This window comes from Euprymna scolopes, chromosome 22 (assembly GCF_053919585.1).
Source record: "Euprymna scolopes isolate OS-2025 chromosome 22, ASM5391958v1, whole genome shotgun sequence".
NCBI classification, from domain to species: domain Eukaryota; kingdom Metazoa; phylum Mollusca; class Cephalopoda; order Sepiida; family Sepiolidae; genus Euprymna; species Euprymna scolopes.
Genome location: NC_136503.1, coordinates 6,563,815 through 6,587,721, shown reverse-complemented (window position 1 = coordinate 6,587,721; position 23,907 = coordinate 6,563,815). Strand labels below are relative to the sequence as shown.

Sequence of the window (23,907 nt, the reverse complement as noted above, 5' to 3'; positions counted from 1 at the left end):
AGAATATTTCATACAAGGTCCAGATAAAATAGAATATTTCATACAAGGTCCAGATAAAATAGAATATTTCATACAAGGTCCAGATAAAATAGAATATTTCATACAAGGTCCAGATAAAATAGAATATTTCATACAAGGTCCAGATAAAATAGAATATTTCATACAAGGTCCAGATAAAATAGAATATTTCATACAAGGTCCAGATAAAATAGAATATTTCATACAAGGTCCAGATAAAATAGAATATTTCATACAAGGTCCAGATAAAATAGAATATTTCATACAAGGTCCAGATAAGATTGAATATTTCATACAAGGTCCAGATAAAATTGAATATTTCATACAAGGTCCAGATAAAATTGAATATTTCATACAAGGTCCAGATAAAATTGAATATTTCATACAAGGTCCAGATAAAATTGAATATTTCATACAAGGTCCAGATAAAATTGAATATTTCATACAAGGTCCAGATAAAATTGAATATTTCATACAAGGTCCAGATAAAATTGAATATTTCATACAAGGTCCAGATAAAATTGAATATTTCATACAAGGTCCAGATAAAATTGAATATTTCATACAAGGTCCAGATAAAATTGAATATTTCATACAAGGTCCAGATAAAATTGAATATTTCATACAAGGTCCAGATAAAATAGAATATTTCATACAAGGTCCAGATAAAATAGAATATTTCATACAAGGTCCCGATAAAATAGAATATTTCATACAAGGTCCCGATAAAATAGAATATTTCATACAAGGTCCCGATAAAATAGAATATTTCATACAATGTCCAGATAAAATAGAATATTTCATACAATGTCCAGATAAAATAGAATATTTCATACAATGTCTAGATAAAATAGAATATTTCATACAATGTCCAGATAAAATAGAATATTTCATACAATGTCCAGATAAAATAGAATATTTCATACAAGGTCCAGATAAAACTTTGGCCTACCTTATATTGTCATGCTGATTGTATGAAGTCTCACAACCGATTTATTTTAAATTAATGTATTCAATTTGAATAATTGATGGTTCTATAAAAAAAAAAAAATATTTTCCTAATCCATGAATGAAATTGTTAATTACACTTTCTTTGAAGTAGATGCAGCAATTAATAATTTGCCGATTAGATAAATCTTATTTGTCCCTTTTAAATTGCAACCATGTAGTCCATAAAAGCAAGAACTTTTAATTTGAACAAAAATAAATTTCAAAAACAAAAAAAAAGAAAAAATTACGAAAAGTAAATGAAAAATAAATAAGGAACAAAGAATTGAAAAAGAGAAATGAAAGAAAACGAGATAAAGGAAAATAGAAAGGAAAAAGTAAAAGAAAAATGAACAAAAAAGAATTTTTTTAACTAGCAGGCCACCCGGCGTTGCCTGATCGTAAAACATGCTTAAATATGATACTTTAATTTATACAGATTTCATATTTTATAGAGACAATTCTCTATTGATTATTGTATTTTACCCAATATATAGTAGTGATTTTAAAAGTTAAAAAAAATAAAAATAAATAAAAAATGACTGGGGTGCCATCAGCTAGAATCAAAACCAAAATATTTAGCTTTCCAGCATTATTCACTACCATCTGAGTCAAGGTGACCTGCATATCAAAGCTTTACAAATTAACCAAGTTAATCATATGAATGTATATTTGCATGGATACTATACATCAAGTTGATTTACGCCTGTCAGGTTCCAATTTTTCAATTTTGACTCCTTAACAGCTATTTTTACTAGGTAAACATCAAACTGAATTTGTTCCTTAAGTCTAAATACCCTAGTAGACCAAAAATTGACAGTAGTTTGGGAGAGACTGTTTCATGCACACATCACTATATATATATATATATATATATATATATATATATATATATATATATATATAGATATATATAGAGAGAGAGAGAGAGAGAGAGAGAAAATAATGTTATTTTCCTTGTAAAATGCAGAATATCATTGAGAAAGCATTGTGGGCCATATAGATATATATGAGCTTACCTTCATGACATCAAAGTAATGAAGCAAGTGGTAAATTGGTCCAAGTAAAAGTTTAGGAAGTACATATTTGATCACATCTATAAAATTATAACCATGATTCTACAAAGGAGAAAAAAGAAAAACATTAAATATTATATTCAATGAGCAAATGCAAATTTAAAATAGAATTAAGAAAGTACATGTATTCCACATAAGAAAATGGAAATATATCAATGGATCATATGTTGAATGGATTCAATTCACAATCTCTTTTTTAGACTTTTTTTTAACCTGTACATAATATTAAATTGACCTTGCTATCTCAACTGCTCTATATCTACTAAGTACTTTCATAAATTTTTTCACCATGGCCCTATCATATAAGTTTCCCTTTCCACACACATCTCCGTATACTCTCCAAATTTAATCTTCCTCTGAGGTCATCAGACTTAAGCAAAAACTCACATTACACATCCATTGTATACATTCTCAAATCATTTCTCTCCATGCAACGCATATTCTTAACTCATTTCCTCTAAGGTCATCAGATCTAAGCATGACTTAAAGACACGCATTACATCCATCGTATCATTTCTCTCTATGCCATATTAACACCGCATTAACCAGATTTCACTTTCATGAATCACACTGCGTACACTTGCCAGAGAGACAGACCAAGCCTCTCATACAGATTGTGAGAATGCATCAAAAACAAAATAGAAAATACAAAAGTTCCCATTCATTAAAAAAAAAAAAAAAATTACGTTTTTAAGGTGTTCTATGACTGTGGACTGCTGTAATAATTTATCCAGTAATTCTCTGCCATCTGGTGAAACCATGTCCGTCATGTACTTTTCATATACAAAAAATTCCTCTTCCTAAAATTAAAAAAAAAAAAAAAAAAATACAAAATATTACAGTCAAAAATTAAATTAAAAAAAATTTTTTTTGTCAAATCTGAAATCATGTAATCCAGAAAAGTTATTTTCTATATAATAAAATGGATAAATAGAAGTGATTTGAAAGAAAGTGCTCATTCTTTTAACAACATACACTTATTTCTTTGTAAAATTGCTTTGTCGTTTAAAAAAAAAAGAAACAAACAAGAAAAAAGACATTTCTTTTTTAGGTGGCATCTTTTTTTGTAACATTCATTAAAAAACAATTTTTTTCTTGTTATTATACTCTGTGCATTTATTTTCTTATAAATTTGAATCTGCAAGTTGTTTTTTTTTATGCCAATGAGTCACCACTTAAGATGAAAAGCCACTCAAGTATTTCAATTTGATAATGAACAATAGTACAAGAAGATTGAAATAGAATCAACAAAATCTGATTACCAGAATGGCTTGAGACACATTTGTTGGCATTGGACTTGAAGATGGTTGTGTCTCAATTTTATTAATATATAGATTACAAAAATATGGTCATTCATCAATCTAATACATTACCGATCACTGAATAAGGAAATAGGATCCTTTTTGAGTTAATTTTTTTTTTTTCTTATAAAAATTTTCAAAGTTTTATTTTTTTTTGAAAAAGACTAAATGGCTACAATTTTGAATGTTTATTTTTGTGTCGCATGCCAAGATTAAATGTTTTGTAAATGATTTTCAACTTCAGTCTGTTGTGAATTCTGTTAGAGGTTGTCATCAACTAATCCCCTACCACAGCCTTGGGCCATCAACATAGGACACAGTTTGAACATTTCAGATGAATAACAACTGTTGACATAGCAATTGCAACATTGTTATGCAGCACAATTTCTTATGCAAGTCTTTACAGCAAGATACGTCATTTTCTACATCTGACACACTGCAGTCAAAATCATATCGCTTTCATCTTTCTTTATTGACTGTGTTTCACAGTCTATAAAGAAATTATATATTGAACGCGTGTTATATGCTGCCGATCTCAGACACTATGAACATGGTCTCATGTGTTCATTGCACCAACGTGATTATCTTGTTTTGTGGGTTCAAAGTTGTTATCCAATTCAGTCAGCCACACAACAAAAACCACAAATTTATAAACAAATGACTTTTTTTACTATTTATATTACAAGTGATACTCGCCTTCACAAGGTTGAATGGTCAACTTACAAATCTTTGCCTAACCATACTGAAACACAAGTCATTTGGCTTAGAGTCACAAAGGATCTGACCTGCCTGGAGAGGCACGCCAGACGAACTGCCCAAAAGCTCTCAACAAAATCAACTTCTCTGTTCAACTCCATCCCTCACTCTCACTCCTTTAGAGGGCCAGTTCTGACTGCCTCCTCTTCCTATCTCCTAGAATCTTTATCTCTGTGGTTGTTTCTGGCAGTTAGTAGTCACTATTCAGCTGTCCAGGGGTTAACCACTCAAGATGTCCATTGGAGATAATATCTAGATGGTTTCCAATCATGGAGCTTCACAAAGGCTGATCCTAGCATGATGTTCCCGTCCAAAGAGGTACTTATTTTTTAAACAAAAAAAAAAATATCTCTTGAGTGATCACTCTGGGATATTCTCAGTTCTGTGCCCCCACCCTTCCTTTAGCAAAGTCTATTAGTGCAACGTCTGCTATTCACATGCACCAGCAAAATACAACACCTGCAACAATTTCTCCTTCCATAGAAGTTAGATTTTTGACAGATTTCTTACAGGAGCTGCACATGAAATTAGCTTCATCTGTTGCATGTAGTGCTATCAGGTTAGTGCACTTTTTGCAACAGCACTGATTCCAAGTTCTGCATTTGATAGAGTTTGAGCCTGTTCTTAGCTTACATGATGGAAAGCTAAATTTAATAATTGAGAAGAGAAGGTAATTTCATCAAACTAAAATTAAGTCTTCAAAAAGAAAGAAGGTTGGAGCTTACGTTGACCGAAACGTTGTGAAAATGACACTCAAGATGAGAACAGTAGCCTGATGCATCCAAATAATATAAATAACCAATCCTCATCTCAAAAATTCACAAACACATTACTGTTGGTTATTATTTAAGATGCACAAACAAAAGAGATTTGATTCTTTTACAAATTCAAAACTTGGTGCATGAAAAAAGCAGCCCTATTTTGTTTACTATGTACGAACGATAATTAATGATTAAACAGATTCTTAAATTTCTTTGATCTCGAATGTTTCGACATAACTGATTCACTTCTTATGATTTCACTAATTTGTTGTTTGAGTCATGTTACAAGAATTTAAAAAAGTACATTATACTAAATAATTTTAGTTTTCCTTTTTAAGTCATCAATCTTTCAGATCCTAGCTCATCTTTAATCTGAAAACTGTTAGCAATCGTACACACAATAACACATACCTCAGCCATTTCCACAAAAGAAATGCCAACTGTTGGAACTTCATTCTCTTCAGCAATTTCCATTTGATCTTCTATTGAACTCAACAAATTAGCGCCACATTCTGTGATATCTTTTATATTACTAAACAACATCTCCATTTGCTGTGGGGGAAAAAAAAAAAAAAGAATATAACCAAATATTAAATGTAAAAAAAAAATACAACCAAACATTAAGTGGAGAATACAAAATTTTGTTGCTATGAGAAATTGTACACATTTGTTAACGTGCAGAAAAGGGAGAGAAAATATAGAGACAGTATGACATAGGAGAATGACAAGTTTATATGTGAAATAGTAAAGCCTATTTCTACTCTAATAGTTTCTTTCCTCAAGCACCTAAACTTGACTATATTAACATGCAAAAATTTTAATATAAACAATTTACTGCTCAACTCCCTATGTAGTGTCCAAATAATAGCTTTTTACATCCAAGTGGCACATGCAACTTGATGAATATGCGTTGTGCCTAATTTATTTTATGTTTATTGTAAAATTTTCTAAAATGAAGTTTTCAAGTATAGTTTTAAATGATTGACAGTTTCAGAATTTGTATCCAAAAACTAATATTTAATCATATGAAGTAGTTTTTTTTACAGAGAATTTTTTGAATTTTGGAGCAATTTTTTTTTTTGACAAATTCTGCATTTGATAGAATTTGAATTACAGTAGAATCCCGGAATACAGCGTTAAAAATTAGTAACAAATTACAGTACAGTATATAATACACATGTATATAATCAAATAACATTATAAATAACACCGTAAAGTGGGCAAATACCGTAACTAGGGTTTGGAAAACCTTGTTTTCCACATCGTAACCTGGGAGGGAAAAAAATGTATCCTAGGGCAACTGTATCCCGGGGTTCTATTGTAGTTCCAAGCTTATAAAAAGTTCAATTTAATAATAGTCTAGTTGCAGCACAACTGGAGCTTGAAATTTGTCAATGTTACTTTTACTGAATGAAGCAAACTAAAATCTATTTTATTAAATATACTAATTACTCACACCTTACAGTATGCTATACATTTACAAAACCACCATTCACCCATGCATGGAGGATTGTTGCTACATCTGGTGCATCTATCATTAGAATCTTCCTGAGATAGGGTCCAACAAAGGTAACAAATCTAATAGGTCTCGCACTATCAACCAAACTCCAACTCCTGTCCCATCACCACAATGCTGCATTCCTGTGCCTGTTTTACAAGTATTTTAATGAAATGTGCTGGCGAACTCATACTACTTGTGTTCCCCTCAATGTAAATACCCCCATTAGCCTGACAAGCAACAAAAATCCCACCCCTACAGAGAGATCCCTAGATGCCAGAAAGCCTTCTACTCTAATAGTCTCATTTCTCTAACTGCTAGACTTTGGAAATCCCTCCTTCCCCAAGTGTACTGGCATGTAGAAATTTAAGTATAATGGAAGACCTCCAGTCTGCAGTGGAATGAGGACAGAAATGGATGGTCATGTTCAGTACTGTCAATACTAAGCTTGTTTCCTTTAATAATTATAAGAAACCTTCTCAGCCACAAATAGCTATGGCTGATGAGACATTACCTGAAAGTATTTCATTCAAACTCCTTGGCTTAACGTTCACATGGAACATGAGTTGGAACAGATACATTGAGGGCATTGCCAAGGCTGCTGAAAGGAAGGTGGGATCCATCTACCATGCTAGAAAGTTACTTATGCTTGAATGTACCCTGTACCTCTACAAGGCCACCATTCGCCCATGTATGGAGTATTGTTGTCACATTTGGCATGGTGCATCTGCTACTTGTCTCTCACTCCTTGACAGGGTGCAAAAGAGAGTTGCCACAATAGGTCCCAAACTGTCAGTGTGGCTTCAGCCTCTCTCCCACCGATGAAATATTGCATCCCTCTGCCTGTTTTACAAGTATTTTAATGGTATATGCTCTGACTAACTACAAGCCCTTGTACCCCCTCGACGAAAATACCCCCGACACACCCGACAAGCAGCAAAATCCCACCCCTACACAGAGATCCCTAGATGTAAGAAAGCCTTTTACTCTAATAGTTTCTTAACTAGACTTTGGAAATCCCTCCCAAGTTCCTGCTTCCCGACTGTACTGACATGCAGAAGTTCCTGTGTAATGTAAACAGATATCTTGCTGCTCAACTCTCTCCATAGTACCCTTGCAATTATGTCCCAAATAGTAGCCCCCTACATCAAAGTGGCACCAGGCCTTGTTTGGAATGAACAGAAAAAAAAAAAGTGAACAAGCATCTTGATGCTCAACTCCCTACATAGTGTCCATGTGGATATTATCCCAATGTTCAAGTGGCAAGGTGCCTTGTTTGGAATGAATTAAGAGAAAAAAAAAATAAATAAATAAAAAAATGGCAAATAGAAAATAATTAAAGTTTGGGGATAAAAGTAGAACATAATGGTTTATTTGTTCCTTAAAAACAAGTAGGATCTCCGATAGGAGTCACTATTTTACATAAATTTTACTCTGTTATTATTATCTTACCTTTTGATCCAAAATTGCTTCAAATGAAGCCGCAAAAACTTTAATAATCATGTTCAAATCACGAAGATACTGGTTCTCTTCAAGAATGAAATCTTTGACAATTTCTTCATAGGACAAGGAATCACGTCGACTCGGTTCTTCTTCCACCATCAAGGATAAACTATCATCATCATCATCAGGAAAGAAAAGATTCATCAGACCCTGAACAACAAAAAGTTATTTTATTAGCAAGACAATATATGTGTACATCAGCTAGTTGTTTTAGTCCATAACATTAAAACTTTCTAAGTTATTTAATAAAAAAAAACAAAAAAACAATCATCTTGGATAAAATGTTAAAAAGTTCTAAAGTTGATTTCTATGTCACTTGTTGAATGCTGTAATGAACCCGTATTTCTGCTTTATTTTTCCATACTGAGCCACTGTTTTTTTTTTTAGAAAAGATGTCTACTTTAGTTTAGTACTAGTAATTTGTTTAAGAATTTATTGTTATTAAATCCTATCCCAAAGGATACCAAAACCTGTCTTGTGTTGTTTTGTCTTATGACATATCAACCCTTTTTTATTATTTAATGTTGAATCCAGTAATTTTGGAAAAGTTTTTATGCTTCTTTTTATATCATTAAATATTTATTCATAGTGTTTAGTTTGGTTATTTTGTAGAGAAAATTGTTGTTTTTGTTTCATGATTTAGTATTGCAAAGGGAAAGGAATAAAATAACATCAATGTTTGATGCATTTAAGTCAGAAAGACGATATCTTTAGACAGCTTGATTGGGTAGCACCAGATTAGGACCTTTGTATGTGTAATATCTGCCATGTTCGTTTGGCTTTGTTCAGAAATTGAGAAATTTATTTTTCATATATATATATATATATATATATATGGTGATTGTCACTTCTTGACAGAAGAAAACCATCTTTCCCTTGCTTTATTGTTTATATTTTCATGTACTTTTGAAATATTGTTTTTTTTTTTTTTATTATTATATATATACACATTTATACACACATACATATATACATGTGGAGATGTGATCAAGATGCATCAATTTCTATCTACTGTGGGAACGACGGTGGCTCTTCAGACCATCCTTGCTCTTACACAGTCTGTTGCAAAGGTCACACTTAAGCTGAGATTGAGGGATGCCAACTGGTGCTGCTCTACTGTGGACATTCATATGACGCTTCAGGCCTCCACTCGATTTACAGACCACAGAGCAAACAGAACATCTGTGCCCCGCAGTGTTTTCCCTATCAAAGAAAGATTCATCTCTATGTGATCGCTTGTAGCTAGTTAGGCCAGCTCCGGATAAAGTACTTTTACCGCATAAATCACAGATGTTGTTCTGCACGAAAGTCTCTGCCAGACCTGATAGATCTGACAGATTTTTCTTCCGGATATCACGCTTCATTTTTGCATGCTCATATTTTTGATGTTATCCCTAAAGAGTTTCCTAGGTTTATGTTATGGACACTTTCCTTGTATAATTTCAACATAGAACAGGCACTTTGGCAATCTATCGTCCATCCTTGTCCGATGTCCAGCCCATCTCATCTGGTTGCGTATAATCAACTTCTCGATACAAAGTACGTTAGCTCATATGAGAACATTCACATCACGTATAAAAGAGCTCCACCTGATGCCCAGAATGTGTCTCAGGAATTTCTGGTGCATTCTCTCCATGACTTTTATGTGTCTACCATAAGTTGTCCAGACCTCAGAAGCGTAAAGCAAGGATGGTAAAATACAAGATTGATAGACACTGATCTTTGTATGAAGAGTTACACCCCTGTCAGACCATACTCGCTTCTCTAAGCCACCAAAAACCTTAGTGGCACGCTGTATCCTATAGTTGATCGCAGCATCCAGGGTTCCGTCTCTGGCAAGTGTACTACCCAAATACACGAATGTGTCAAACACGGCAAATCTCTGGTTGTTGACAAAAATATTCGGTTTCATATACAAACAACAGGGTGGAGGTGTGAACATGACCGTAGTCTTCTTAAGACTAATAGTAAACCCAAAAGACGCACAGGCCCCTGAAAACAGATCCATGATACCCTGCATATCCCTCTCACTATGGGCTACGAGATCGGCATCATCTGCATAAAGCAATTCACGAACCAGGTGCTGAAAGGTCCTTGTAGAAGCATGAAAATGACGAAGATCAAAGACCTTACCTGTGGTTCTGAAACGCAAACAAACCCCCAGAAAACATTTCCTAAAGGCATAGGAAAACACAGTTGCAAAATAAAGAAAAAAGTGTAGGTGCTGGGATATAACCCTGCTTCACACTATTGTCAACTGAGATGGGTTCTGAAAGGCATCCATTGAAGTTCAGGCAAGCCTTCATATTAGTGTGGCGCTCCCTGAGTAATCGGAGAAATTGAGGTGGGCATCCCAACTTCCCCAGAATTATCCATAGGGCATTTCTGTTCACCTTATCAAAAGCCTTAGTAAAATCAACAAAAACCTGATAAAGCGGAACACGGTGTTCAGTACATTTCTCCTGCAACTGCCGAGCAGAGAAGATCATGTCCATGTTTCCTCTGCCCGGACGAAAGCCACTTTGACTTTCTGGAATGACGGATGGACAAATATACTTCAACAATCTATTGAGTAGAACTCTGGAAAATACTTTGCCAACTGCTTCCAATAAACTTATCCCACGATAACTTCCACAGTCGGTCCTGGACCCCTTTCCCTTGTACAGTGATATAAGAATTGCATCAACCCAATCCTGATGAACGGGAACACCCTTCCAGACATCAGTGATAAGATGAAGAATTTCATGAACAAGTTTATCACCCCCCATGTAAGAGGACTTCTACAGGAATACCATCAAGCCTTGGAGCCCTCCTAACGCGTTCACTTCCTTGATTGTATCTCTAATTTCATTCTCAGATGGGAACTCAGACATTTCATGGATAAGCTTCTGTTGTGATAAAAATTCATTGATGACGTCCTCATCAACATTAGAGGGGTTGTCAAAGAGATCAGAATAATGCTCATCCAACGAAGGAGAATCTTGTTAGGATCCTTTATAAGGGCAATTCCATCACTTGAGAGTAGGGGAGATGTAGATAGTGTTTGAGGACCAAAAGCTTTTTTAAGCAAATGGTACATGCGTTTGAAGTTTTTACAATCAAAAACTTTTTATATATATATATATATACACACATACATACATACATTCACACACACACAAAAAGTTTTTTTTTTTTTTTTTATTGGTGTATGCTTATAAAGAGGCAATAAAGTTTTAATACCTTTTATCAAAAATTAATGTAAAGCTTAAAAAGTTATAAACCCGAATGATCTACAGATTATGACGGTGAGCATTGTTGAAATGAAATGCAATCCAAAATGATAGTATTATAAAATGAAGGAAGAGAGAGGACTGTCTTGTTACCTTGTCAGCATTCATGGCCACATTGATGTCCTGCTGTGTCACACAGGCATGTTTGATGTTTTTCACATAGTTGTCTGTCAGCTAAAATAAAAACATCATGAATCAAAAATAAAAGTTGTATCATGTAGTCTTCTCATAAATTTAGGCACAAGCTAAACATTTTGAAATATTTTGCATAGTTCAACAACTTTGTCTACTTTTTAAGGAGATAACGAAAGTGACTAACTACACTGAACTGTGAGACGTAGAAATTAGCTAATATTTTCTGAGTGCTATTCACTTGATTTACCCTTTTCAGTTGAACATGGCTTCAGAATAGATAATCTTGCCTAGTTATCATGGTTCCTGTAACCCAAGCCAAATTTCTTGAACCATTTTGTTAGTGTATTGTTGTAACACCATTCAGTCTGATCAGGTAGAGTTGATGACTTCTCAAAATATGGTCTAAATGGATAAGTAATCACTTGTAAACCCGAGAGCTCAGCAAGCCCTCCTTGGTGTCTTTGGTAACTCATGTTTTCAGTAAAAGAGGTATGCAGATTTAGGTCACAAATTAATGACTGTCCTGCGAGCAACTACATCTTTCCCACAGATACTTTCGGTTGCTTTTACTGGTTATGGCTTAGTTTGAACTAATAAAGCCTAAGTTCCAAAACTGGAAAACGTTGTACTGACATGTGTGATTTTCAAATCAAACATGGTATGAATCAGTGCACAACATATAAACAACTACCATGATACAACTAACCACAAAAGATGTACCTTCTGCAGTTCAGATAGCATAGCTTATCTTCAGCAGTTCAAATAAAAATGCTAACAAAAAGTTAGATTTTAGATTTTTCTATTAAAAATGGGATTTTTTAAATCAAACATAAATTGACTTTTAGTTTTTAAATTATCAAATTTTTTTAATTTTATTGATATTTATTTAATTTTATTGATGTATATAAAAAAGAAAACGAAGATAAAGCACTAAAAGCATGTCTAAGATTTGCTAATGTATTTCATAAACATTAAAAAGATGGCTCAATATTTGAGCACTTTATAAATTTTAACAAACTGACCCCCTAATTAAATTTATTTAAATTTGCAATTTGGAAATACACCTTATTTTTCCCTCTAATTTCATTCATAAAGTATAAAATTTTTCAAGTTCAGTTTGTTAATATATTATTATTAATACAATCTAAAAAAAAAGTTAAAAAACGCCTAAAAGATTTTTGAAATATTATCTAAAAAAAAAAAAAAAAATTTAAAAACCGTCTTAAATTTTATTTTTTGTTCTTTGACATTTAGATTTTATTGATCGAGTATAAGGTCCTCAGACTCTTAAGAAAAAGAAAAACAATTGAAACCCTTACTACTCAACATTTGGGAGATTTGGGTGGTAGTTTGTTATGCAATTTTAATAGAAAGAAACAAGTTTTATCTGTATGATTCACCCAAGGGAACCATTATTGGTTACAAGATATATTCTAAAGCATTCTAGAGTAGAAGATGTGAGTTCAATCGTTGGCAAAGGAACTTTAAAATGTTTAAAAAAAAAAAAAAGAAAAAAAAAGAAAAGCTAATTAACTAATACAATATATTACGGGAGGCAGAGGTCATGAAAAAAAAAATGTACCAAAACAGATTACATAAAAGAATTCAATTTGAAATGCATGAAACAACACTTATTTAACACTTATAACAAAAAACATCTAAGATCAATGTATACAGTGACCAAAGAATAAAGATTAGTCTGATTAATGCAAATAATTCTATTTACCTAGAAGGAACTTGGTCATATGTTTGAAAACATTGTTTCATAAGGCTAATTTGAAAATATTAGAAAACCAAATAATGTTATTTTTTTTTTTTATATAAAATGATTAATTTTTTTTTCTAAAACTTTTTTCAAGGAGATATTGTATTTTTATTTTATTTTTATTTTATTGATGGTATTAACTCCAAGGGAGTCACCCTCTCATGGAGATGATTCATATTTTTGTCATTTTTAGAACCATCTCATGTGTACGCATTTATTACATCGTGGATGCAGCAATCACAATTAGTATATTCGCACAAATGCATAATAACACATTCTCAAAAATTTGGGAATTTGATTTTTTTTATTTGTCAATGCTGGTTAAGGGAGGTGACCATAGCTAAATGGTTGACGACACGGACTGACAACCTAGATATGGCTCTTTCAGTCAATGCATCAGTATGGCTTTCACTTAAGATGTTAGCAATCTTCACATGGTTCCCCCTGTATATATCCAATGTGTTTCTTGAAAGATAACGGGGTGGGGGTGAATCATGGAATCATCTGATTTTATATGAAATGAATCAATGAATAAAATTGTGAAAAAAATTACGACCTGAAAAAAAAAAAAAAAAAAAAAATGATAAACTCCAGATCAAGGCAGTAAAACGAAGGTGATACCAGTTATAATCAAAGCACTTAGATTAATCGCCAAAAAGTTTGAGAATTATTTGAACGGAAATGAAAATACCACCCCAAAAAAAGACAATATTATAAAAATCTGCACTGTTTAGAAGCGGTATATTTCATGAGAAGTGTTCTGTCTGATGGTCTATTAACGTGTGGAGTCGACATAAAAACAGCATTAATAAAAAATGTGCCTGATGAGGAATTTGATTTTCTTCTTACCTTAAGAATGTCAGCAGCAATATATTCTAGGACAGCAACTATGTACAGAGTTACTTGAAAGTCTACTTTGTAGCGGAACACCTCCTGTGAAAAAAAATAATCATAATGATCAAAATTGGTTTTTATATAAAAGACATTTACAACCAAGCATATTCAATTTGCTTCATTTAATAATGAGAGCTCCATCATCTGAGTCTCTCTTTCAAAAACCTGACCAAACGCTTGACCGTTTTAAAAAAATTGACTGATAAATGCTCTTTAGTATTAGTGAGCAATCACCTAGAGATGGTGTTTTGATAAAAACACTGGCCCCTATCACCCCACTGGGTTGGCATCTGGAAGGACATCCGGCCTAAGAAAAAATCTTGCATCAACTAAGGAAATGACTTTAAAAAAAAAAATTTAAAAAAAAAAAAAAAAAAAAAAAAGAAAAGAAAAATTGTTGCATTTCAGGTTATATAATTTGAATAATGACTTGGCTGGCGATAGGTTAGTTTAGAAGTCAATTTCTAAAAGTCGTCTAACAAATGCCAGCATGTAAAATGCATATTGAATCGAATATTATGATGACGATGACATCTGCAAAAAAAATCCTATTTAACTCTGGGGTTGGTTCTAAAAAATTTTATTCCAAGTAATAACTTGTAAAAATTATCAAGGAATCAGTTGAAATAAAACAAAAAAGAAAAGGCTCCTTTTTCAAAAAGCTTTTGTTATTCAATAACAAAGAATGATATTTGGTGTTATTTTTCATGATTCCTCCATTTTTATTTTTTAGTAGCCAGATAATTTCTATTGTTACTAACTCTTAAGCCATCATACATTGAGGTTTTAAGATAAATTTTATTGAATTACAATTATTGTTTGTATTATTTGGATTTTTCAGACTACTGCTCTCATCTTGAGTGTCATTTTTATACTTAAGATGAGAACAATAATCAGAAGAATTGCAATATGAATAACCAATCATCCTCATCTCAAAAATTCAGGAAAGTAATACAATTGTACATTTCTTAATTGAGTCATGTTCACTCCTATAACATGCCAGGCGATCATGAAACTGGAACCTTTTACTGGAAAGATATTTGAATTTTCTTAAAGTTAAAAACAAGGGGAAAAATTTCCTTATAAAGATTATTTTGATGTTCTTATGCGATTACATACAAAACAAGAACCATAATAAACTAATTGAAAAATTTGACAAGTATTGAGAAATTCTGATAAAGGAAGCGACAAGTAACTATAAATAAACAAAAGCAAATATTTCAATGGGGGATTTTTAAGAGAATTTCTACTTAAATCATGATCATGGTTAGAATCCTTTCAGAATAATTTTTTTTAATGAGAATTAAGAGTGAAAAGTTAACATCTCTGCTGACCAATTATAAAACTTGCCTCCAGTCAAAGACTGAATGTTAGATGTGCAGTTTGCTATTATAGCGATGACTAAGAGCATACGATACATCATTCATGTGATATGGCTAAATACTTTCGCTTGATCCTTTTTTTTTTTTTTTTCAAAAAATACCAGGTTGTCCAATCTAAACATAATTTTTTTTTTCTTTAATATTTTAACAATTTAAAGAAATACGAGGGTCATTCCAAAAATAGTCTTCTACTTTTTTTTTTTTTTACTCAAATCACTGAAGATTAAAAGGAGCAACCTTTTGTTCATCAGAATTTATTTTTCTATATCGTCACCACTATTCTCGATACACTTTTGCCAGCAGTTCAATGACATCTCTGCTTCTGATACACATCCAAGACAAGGATTGTTTTCTTAGAGTCTCACATCGTCAATATCTGCAACAGAGAGATGAAACTGTAAGGTCATGAATCCATGTTCAATCATCATAACAATACAAATTGCAATCCCCCTCTGATCGATTTTGATAGAATAAAAAATAGGAGGCATTACTTTTGAAATGCTCCTTGTAGAATCATTGGCAACAACTGTAAAATTTGTTTCGTATTGGACATCCATAACAGCCACGGCAAGATTTTACTTTATTATAACTTAAAAATTGTTGCAGACATTACAAAATCAAAAATAGTAATATGAAGTTCAAGACCTGGAGTTCTGTGTATCAGAAAAGATCTAAAGGCAACAACAATTCAAGAAATCAAAATTCTATGGGACATGGTTTAATGGATTATGACAAGAGAGATTTTCAAATTGTGAAATGCTACAAAAATCTTAAATCATATTTTGGAGAAATCTGAATAAAATAAAATTACATTAAATTCAATATGCATAAAACCATATTTTGTATTTAAGTGTATTTTGGAATGCGCATCATTTTAATTAAAAAAAGTATTTGTAACTAGCAGACTCCATTTCTCGGCATTGCCCGACTAAAAAAATATTAAGCATTTTTTTATGAATATATGCTTAAAATTTATTTATGTTTACATGTAGTATATAATTTAAAAATATAATTTACGAGCTTTATTTCTGTGCTAATTCTTATTTTAGTCTCGTAAATAAATGAATTTATATTATTTGTATTAAGTGATCAGTAGGAACTTCTAACGTTTGCCAGAAAATTGGTGCTTTAATGATTTTGTGCTTATTTTACAAAGCTGTTTATAATTATTGTTTATAAATGGATGTAGGAAAAGCATGAAACATGAATAATGGAAGTAAAGTCAATAATTAGAAAATATAGGAAGCTTGTTCTCAATGTTCTATGCTTAAACATTCCAGAAGAATAGAATGTAAATCATCTAAATCTTTGAAAAAAATTTTTTTTTTCTTTATAGTTCAAGAGATTATATTAATAAGATTTTTTTTTTTTTTTTTCAAAACAATAATACTGAATTCATCTGCATTTTTTATTTATGAATTCATGGTAAACATAATATAAATATTACTTCAGCATATATAACGTTAAAATTCCAAGGGAGTGTAATATATTTTGTTCAGATTTCATTAAATGAATTCACAAAGAAAAATAATTTTCCAAATTCTCTAACCCACACATGCAATGGAAATATGAAATGTTAATGAAGCAGTATTAAAAATGCTGAGATTAAAAACATGATATTCACCAGGAACACTTGGCTTTTGTTATATGTAATATATGTACCCTCTATCTGAAGTTCCTAGATACTATTTTATCAATATATTCTTCTCTGGGCTTTTGTTTTTTAAAAACAAAGAGTAGTTTATGTTCTGATGTTATACTTAGTCTATTGTGTCCAAGATCAATCAGATAAAAATCCTCCTAGACTCAAGCAATGGTTTTCATTTTTGTTCCAAACCGAGAATTCTCTCCTTTTTGGGGAGGTGGATGTTTCCAACATTATGCTTTTATCGGGAAGCAAGTAAATAGAAACAAATTCAAATTATATTGAACAAACAAAATGTGCTTATAACGAATATGAACCATGTTAAAAATATTATCATTTAAAAACCCGTTCTTAACATAAGGGTGATGACGGAATAAACTATTCTATACTTTCACCTAACAATTTACTAAACACAAGACACTTGCATGCCACTTGTGTTCACTTATGATCAAACCTGACAACCACCCAAACAAAACAAATTTGCCCCTCTCTTGGGACGCACATTCACAAATATTTGTGTGCTTAGAAGTAACCTAGATGATGTAGTCTTACCACTTGATAAACTCCCCTGATATCTCAGCATTAAGTGAAACTAACCTAGATGACGTAGTCTTACCACTTGATAAACTCCCCTGATATCTCAGCATTAAGTGAAACTAACCTAGATGACGTAGTCTTACCACTTGATAAACTCCCCTGATATCTCAGCATTAAGTGAAACTAACCTAGATGACGTAGTCTTACCACTTGATAAACTCCCCTGATATCTCAGCATTAAGTGAAACTAACCTAGATGACTTAGTCTTACCACTTGATAAACTCCCCTGATATCTCAGCATTAAGTGAAACTAACCTAGATGACGTAGTCTTACCACTTGATAAACTCCCCTGATATCTCAGCATTAAGTGAAACTAACCTAGATGACGTAGTCTTACCACTTGATAAACTCCCCTGATATCTCAGCATTAAGTGAAACTAACCTAGATGACGTAGTCTTACCACTTGATAAACTCCCCTGATATCTCAGCATTAAGTGAAACTAACCTAGATGACGTAGTCTTACCACTTGATAAACTCCCCTGATATCTCAGCATTAAGTGAAACTAACCTAGATGACTTAGTCTTACCACTTGATAAACTCCCCTGATATCTCAGCATTAAGTGAAACTAACCTAGATGACGTAGTCTTACCACTTGATAAACTCCCCTGATATCTCAGCATTAAGTGAAACTAACCTAGATGACGTAGTCTTACCACTTGATAAACTCCCCTGATATCTCAGCATTAAGTGAAACTAACCTAGATGACGTAGTCTTACCACTTGATAAACTCCCCTGATATCTCAGCATTAAGTGAAACTAACCTACACTCCTCAATTCCTCTACCTTAACATGACAGAATACCTACCTCTCTGCTGTCAGGACTGATAGATATATGCATGTACTTGAAGTCTATATTCGTAGCACCATCCCCTTGACTAGAGAGTAACACCTTGAATCGGATTATCAGTTCTTCATGTGCTTTCGATTAACCCATCGACACTGCGTTAGTTACTTATATATATATATATCTATATATATATATAAAAGGAAAAATGTGTGTTAGTGTGCACACATTTTTTTATTGTATCGGAGTCGGGTCGATTGATTGACATACCTCGCAACTTTCCACTGCTCTCTTGACATCTGTTCTTCTTACTTCTGGGTCAACCATCTTGGAAAAATATAGTGTCCGCTTAACCCCTGGGTGTCCGCATTGCTGATGAATCTCACTGATACGATCTGGATTACACGTGACGGCTGCACACGGCTGTTGCATCATCTCAGAACCTCCCTAGGTATCAGCCAGCAGCCACCATTGTGGTACTCGTATCAGCGCATCTGCTCTGTTGCTTGCAGGCCTGATCAATGTTACGTCTACGGTCAGGTTGTACTCTTTGATTGTATCAACCAGGGTGGTGAGCCGTCTTCGTATCAACATCTCCCTCGCTGTGGTTAGCCGTGCTCTTCCAGTCAATGCATCGGTTATCCACCGAGGAGTGCACGCAGAGTCCGTGATAATATGTAGTACCTTGGCTTACCACTGAAGCGCCAGGGTAACTCCTTTCAATGTGACATCAAGTTCGGCCAGGTTTATGTGCCTAGAATCATTTCCTGGACAAAGCCAACAGGTGTCTTTGATAATACCATCATCAACCGCAAGGGCAACTCCAAGGGCTAGTCCACCCACACTGAACTTGTTCCTGTAACACACCAGTTCCCTCGCACAGAGTCGTCACGAGTCACCCTGGCCACAGTTTCTGTTAGCATGCTCAGGAGCATGGCATCATGCACTTTATTGTCCCATCCCAATGATATAGATGTGGCACGACGTTTTATGGCTGCTACTGCCACTCTGAGCCAACGATACACAGGAAAGTGGCCCACCATGTTTCCGCAAACCAAAAAAAAAAGCTCCGACGAGTGATGTTGGATGGGACTTCCGGAACATCAGGGGAATCAGTCCTCGAGCTCATCCTCGGGGTATGGAAGTAGCCAGCCATTGTTGATCCAAGTCTGCAGTTCTTCATACTTCCCCCTGAGCCTCATAGGAGGGGGGTACTGATAGTCGGTTCCGTAAGGATATTGGTGGTTGATCGCCAGCCCACTTCCAAGATGCTGTCTACGTGCTGGTTTCCCCGTCATACTCTGCATGAAAAGCTCGTCCAGGGTAATTGCGGCGCAAACACGTTTCTCATGTCGGGAGAACTATCTTTCCAGTGCAGTCCAGTGATTCCACCCAAATGTGTAATCAAATCCATCCCTAGAAGTAGATTGTATCCTAGCAGTTCCTCATCCACCACCAGGGCTTGTACGACTACTGCAGGCCCGTCGCCGATGCTTGTGCTGACGACGCTCACCCCACAAGAGGCCAGTGATCTGCCACTCATGGTTAGCACCGGAATTCTCTCCTTGTACCAAGTGTCGCAACATGCCTTGCGCACCAGGGTCTGGGTGCACCCAGTGTCTACAAGAGTGAGGCATTTATGTCCATTAACGTACACAGTTACTGCAGGCAGCGCCTTGTTCAGTGACAATCTGGGGGGAAGACTGGCGCTGTAGCTTCCTCCCCTTGCTCATTTCCTAGACAGGCACGGGCCAGGTGTCCCCGGTTTTTACACTTATAGCACTGAAGCCCACTAAGCCTTCGAGTCAGTGAGAGTGACGAGAGACAATCACGGGCTAAATGGTTGGTCCCACCACACTTGTAGCAGCTTGTAACTGTGCCCACGTCCTGAGATCCACCGTGACGGCTGCCGCACAGTCTACAGTCTCTGGACTCCTTTTTAGTATTACCTGCGCCCACGCTAATACTTCAGAGATGTCTACCTCGTCTACTTGGGATGAGGCTCGGAGCAGATCTTCCACACCAGCGGGCAATCCTGCAATAAATGCGCACACCAGGCCTTTCTCTGACATTCCTCCGAACAGGACTGCAAGCTTCTTCAGTTCTGTGCTTGTTTTACAAGTATTTTAATGGAATGTGCTCTGATGAACTCATTGTACTTGTGCCCCCTTGATGTACATATCTCTGACAAACCCGCTTAGCAACAAAATCACGTCCCTTCACTGTTAAAATCCGTAAATGCTAGAAAGCTTTCTACTCAAATCGTTTCTTCCCTTGAACAGCTAAACTTTGAATTCCTCTTCCTGCTACTTCCTTCCCTGATTGTACTGACATGCAAAAGTTTAAATGTAACATAAAACATCTTGCTCATGTCCCCTAGACATGGTCCCAAATACATCCCCTTACATCCAAGTGGCGATGTGACATGTTTGAGGTGAACATGATTATAAAAAAAACAAAAAAAAAAAACACATTTTATCCATTCTGAACATGGAGAGAGTGGGGTATAATTATCTATTTTGTACTTTCATCTAACAAATTAATGAACGCAACTACTGTTAAAAATTTATTTGAACATCCTCCCCAAAAAGGATAAATTTTTACTATTTTACCCCCACTAAAAATAAAGTCTACTTTTTTTTTTTCTTTTCTTTTTTTTTTTTTCAAGTCTATAATGTTTCAACAACCTTAAAAAATATGGGTAAATAAGGAATTAAAAAAATATTTCAGATTTTACAATGGGGGTTGCTTTCTTATATAAATTTGATGAGCACCCACATTTTGGTCAGTTAGCGGTTAAAAAATTATTTTTCGTTCTGCTTTAAATTAAAAAATCATTTCTTCATTTATTACATATTATGCTGAAATAACATTAGGATTTAGAAAACCATTCTTAAAATGGGGAGGGGGGGCCTTTGCTAAATAATATGTATTTTCACTTAACAATTTATGAAACAAAGGGGCAAAATGAAAAAGTGGTAAAAAAAATAAACAAATATTACCAAATGTTACTCTCCTACTTACCTGAATAAATTTTTTGATTTTAACTTATGTTGAAGCATTTTTTCAGTAAAAAAAACTGTAATCCTAACTCCTAATAAAGAAACGTCTTCCCGAGTTCTTCCTTACATGATTTTATTTTTAACAATGCAACTACTATAAAAAATTAATTTAATTGGAAAATCTTATCAAGGACAGAAAGTAACATGTTATACTATCTGTATAAACACAGTCTGAACTTTTATCTAACGATGTAATAAACACAAATACCTTTAAAAAAAAAATAAATAAATAAATAACTTGAAGATACTATCGCAAAAAGTAGCATATTCCAGATTCTCTACATTTCCTATTTTAGTCTTGTAACATAATAAAATTGTGTTGTTTTTTTTCTGTTTTGTTTTTAACTGTTCTATGTTATTAAAGACACATACTTAAATCATTCGTTGACATCTATACTGATGACAACCATCTACGGCAACACATCAAAGGCTGTAAATGACAAAGTTCTCTGATACTCTCTCCTCTGATCTCGAACGCGTGGTTCAGTGGGGGAAGACATGACTGGTTACCTTTAATGCATCTAAAACCAAACTCCTATCTTTACATCAACGCTTTGATCCCCATCTGGCATCAATTGAAATAGATGGCTCTCGTCTAGGAGAAGCCCCATGTTTTGACAAGCTTCTGGGCTTGACCTTTACTCCTGATCTGAAATGGAACACATGCATCAAGTCTGTTGCCAAAGTCACTGGAAAGATGGTGGGATCCTTCTACCGCTACAGAAGATATCTCATTGCTGATGCAATTCTCTATCTATATAAAAGTCAAGTACGTCCAAGGATGGAATACTGCTACCATATCTGGGCAGGAGCTGCTAAAAATAGCCTATCCTACCTTGACAGAGTACAAAATAGACTTTGTGGCTTAGTGGGGGATGCCCTTTTCTCTTCCCTGCAGCCTCTCTCTCACAGAAGAGACGTTGCGAGCCTATCTTTGTTTTATTGTTATTTCCATGGCAGGTGCTCGTCTGCGCTCCAATCTCTGGTCCCCCCCCTCACCAATCTTTTACGAAAAACACCCGTCTAGCTGAAACCAATGTCAATAATTTTCCTCACTCTTTATCTGTGCTTAAATCAAAATGTAGATTCAATGAACAAAGCTTCTTTCTTAGAACTGCACATAGTGGAACTGTTCCGTCTGCCTACTTCCCACCTGACTACAACCTGGATGTCTTCAAGTCCAACATAAACAAATTCCTGATGAACCGCCCCCCCCCCTTAAGTAGACACTTTATTAAACCTCCACACTAACGTACTGTACATGCAATAACCCTTATCCCTGAGTGGCTTCCGGGCCTTGATAAGTGGTGACCACCTTGTAAAAAAAGACACCCTCAAAGTATGAGTGAAAATAAAATGGTGAATTTGTAAGGTTGTCTGTAGTCATCTAAAAATCACTGGATTTTTTTTTTTAAAGAAGTGAAGAGATCTGGTAGATATTATTTGGATTTGTTAGGGCTATCATACTAGTCATTGTTTAATAGTTAGGTTTCGTTTAGAACTATAAAACTGAAATATGAAATAGGTTTGTGTGTAAATGTTAGAACTTCTATGAGGCTTAGTGTACGCATATGGACAAGGATAATTTGTAAGTTATTCCAATAGCATTTTGAAATTGAAGTAAAGGAAACCAATATAATTCTTATTATTGATATATAAAAACAGTTTGTTTTCATGGTATTTGTATGCAAAGTCAACCATGTTGGTGCTAGTTGAAGTGTTTATTTTTTATGATCTGCTATTCTTAAAAATTTTACTATGCATTCCAAACGACTACATTTAGTTTAAACTTTTTTTTTTATTTATTACATTTTCACCCCAAACAAGGCACATTGCCACTTTGGTGTAGGGGGCTACTATCAGGGTCAGCAACTACTGGGGCACTATGTAGGGATTTAAGACACTTTGAGTGTGTGAGTGTGTGTTTGTCTCAGAGTTCATACTCTATGGTACTCTGAAATGGCTGAATTCCATTAAACGATTAAGAATAGTGGAGGGGGTGTTAAATGAATTCGTAAGCTAATATATTATGTAATAAATATTTATATGTAGAAATTTAAATAAACTGGTTATATGCAAAAAAGTAAACTATTAATAAAAGTAAACAGCGATTTTCGGTTACAGAAGAGGAGTGAAACCTTGCTACTTTCTCAGTAGGGTTACGTATACGAGATATTTTATTCCCCACGGGATGTACTAATTATTAAACAGGAGGGACAAAATGTATGTATTGTGGGATAGAAATATGCTTTAGTAATAACTGTAAGTGATAAACGTAAAAGTTGAGCACAGGAATTGTTTACTTATTCTATAATGCCGAAAGTAGTAGAAAAAAATAGTTTCCATCTTATTAATAGACAATAGAAATTTGCATAACAGTATTTTGTCTAATTTTTAAATTTATATATATTTTGGTTTTATTAGTAAAGGGGAATAAAAGTGGCGCAAATGTTCTGTTCAGTGA

General features: G+C 34.0%; 1 protein-coding gene across 1 annotated transcript in view; it reads right to left on the bottom strand.

Annotated features, from left to right (window-relative positions):
• Positions 1 to 23,907, bottom strand: part of LOC145243868 (son of sevenless homolog 1-like) — a 239,794-nt gene that overhangs the window by 76,230 nt on the left and 139,657 nt on the right. Inside the window, exons 3-8 of the mRNA XM_080106937.1 lie at positions 13,922 to 14,005; positions 11,266 to 11,346; positions 7,850 to 8,050; positions 5,311 to 5,451; positions 2,768 to 2,881; positions 2,025 to 2,123 (exon numbers count right to left, since the gene is read on the bottom strand). Of these exons, the coding sequence (XP_079963063.1) occupies positions 2,025 to 2,123; positions 2,768 to 2,881; positions 5,311 to 5,451; positions 7,850 to 8,050; positions 11,266 to 11,346; positions 13,922 to 14,005 (720 nt within the window). The remainder of the gene's footprint in view (positions 1 to 2,024; positions 2,124 to 2,767; positions 2,882 to 5,310; positions 5,452 to 7,849; positions 8,051 to 11,265; positions 11,347 to 13,921; positions 14,006 to 23,907) is intronic.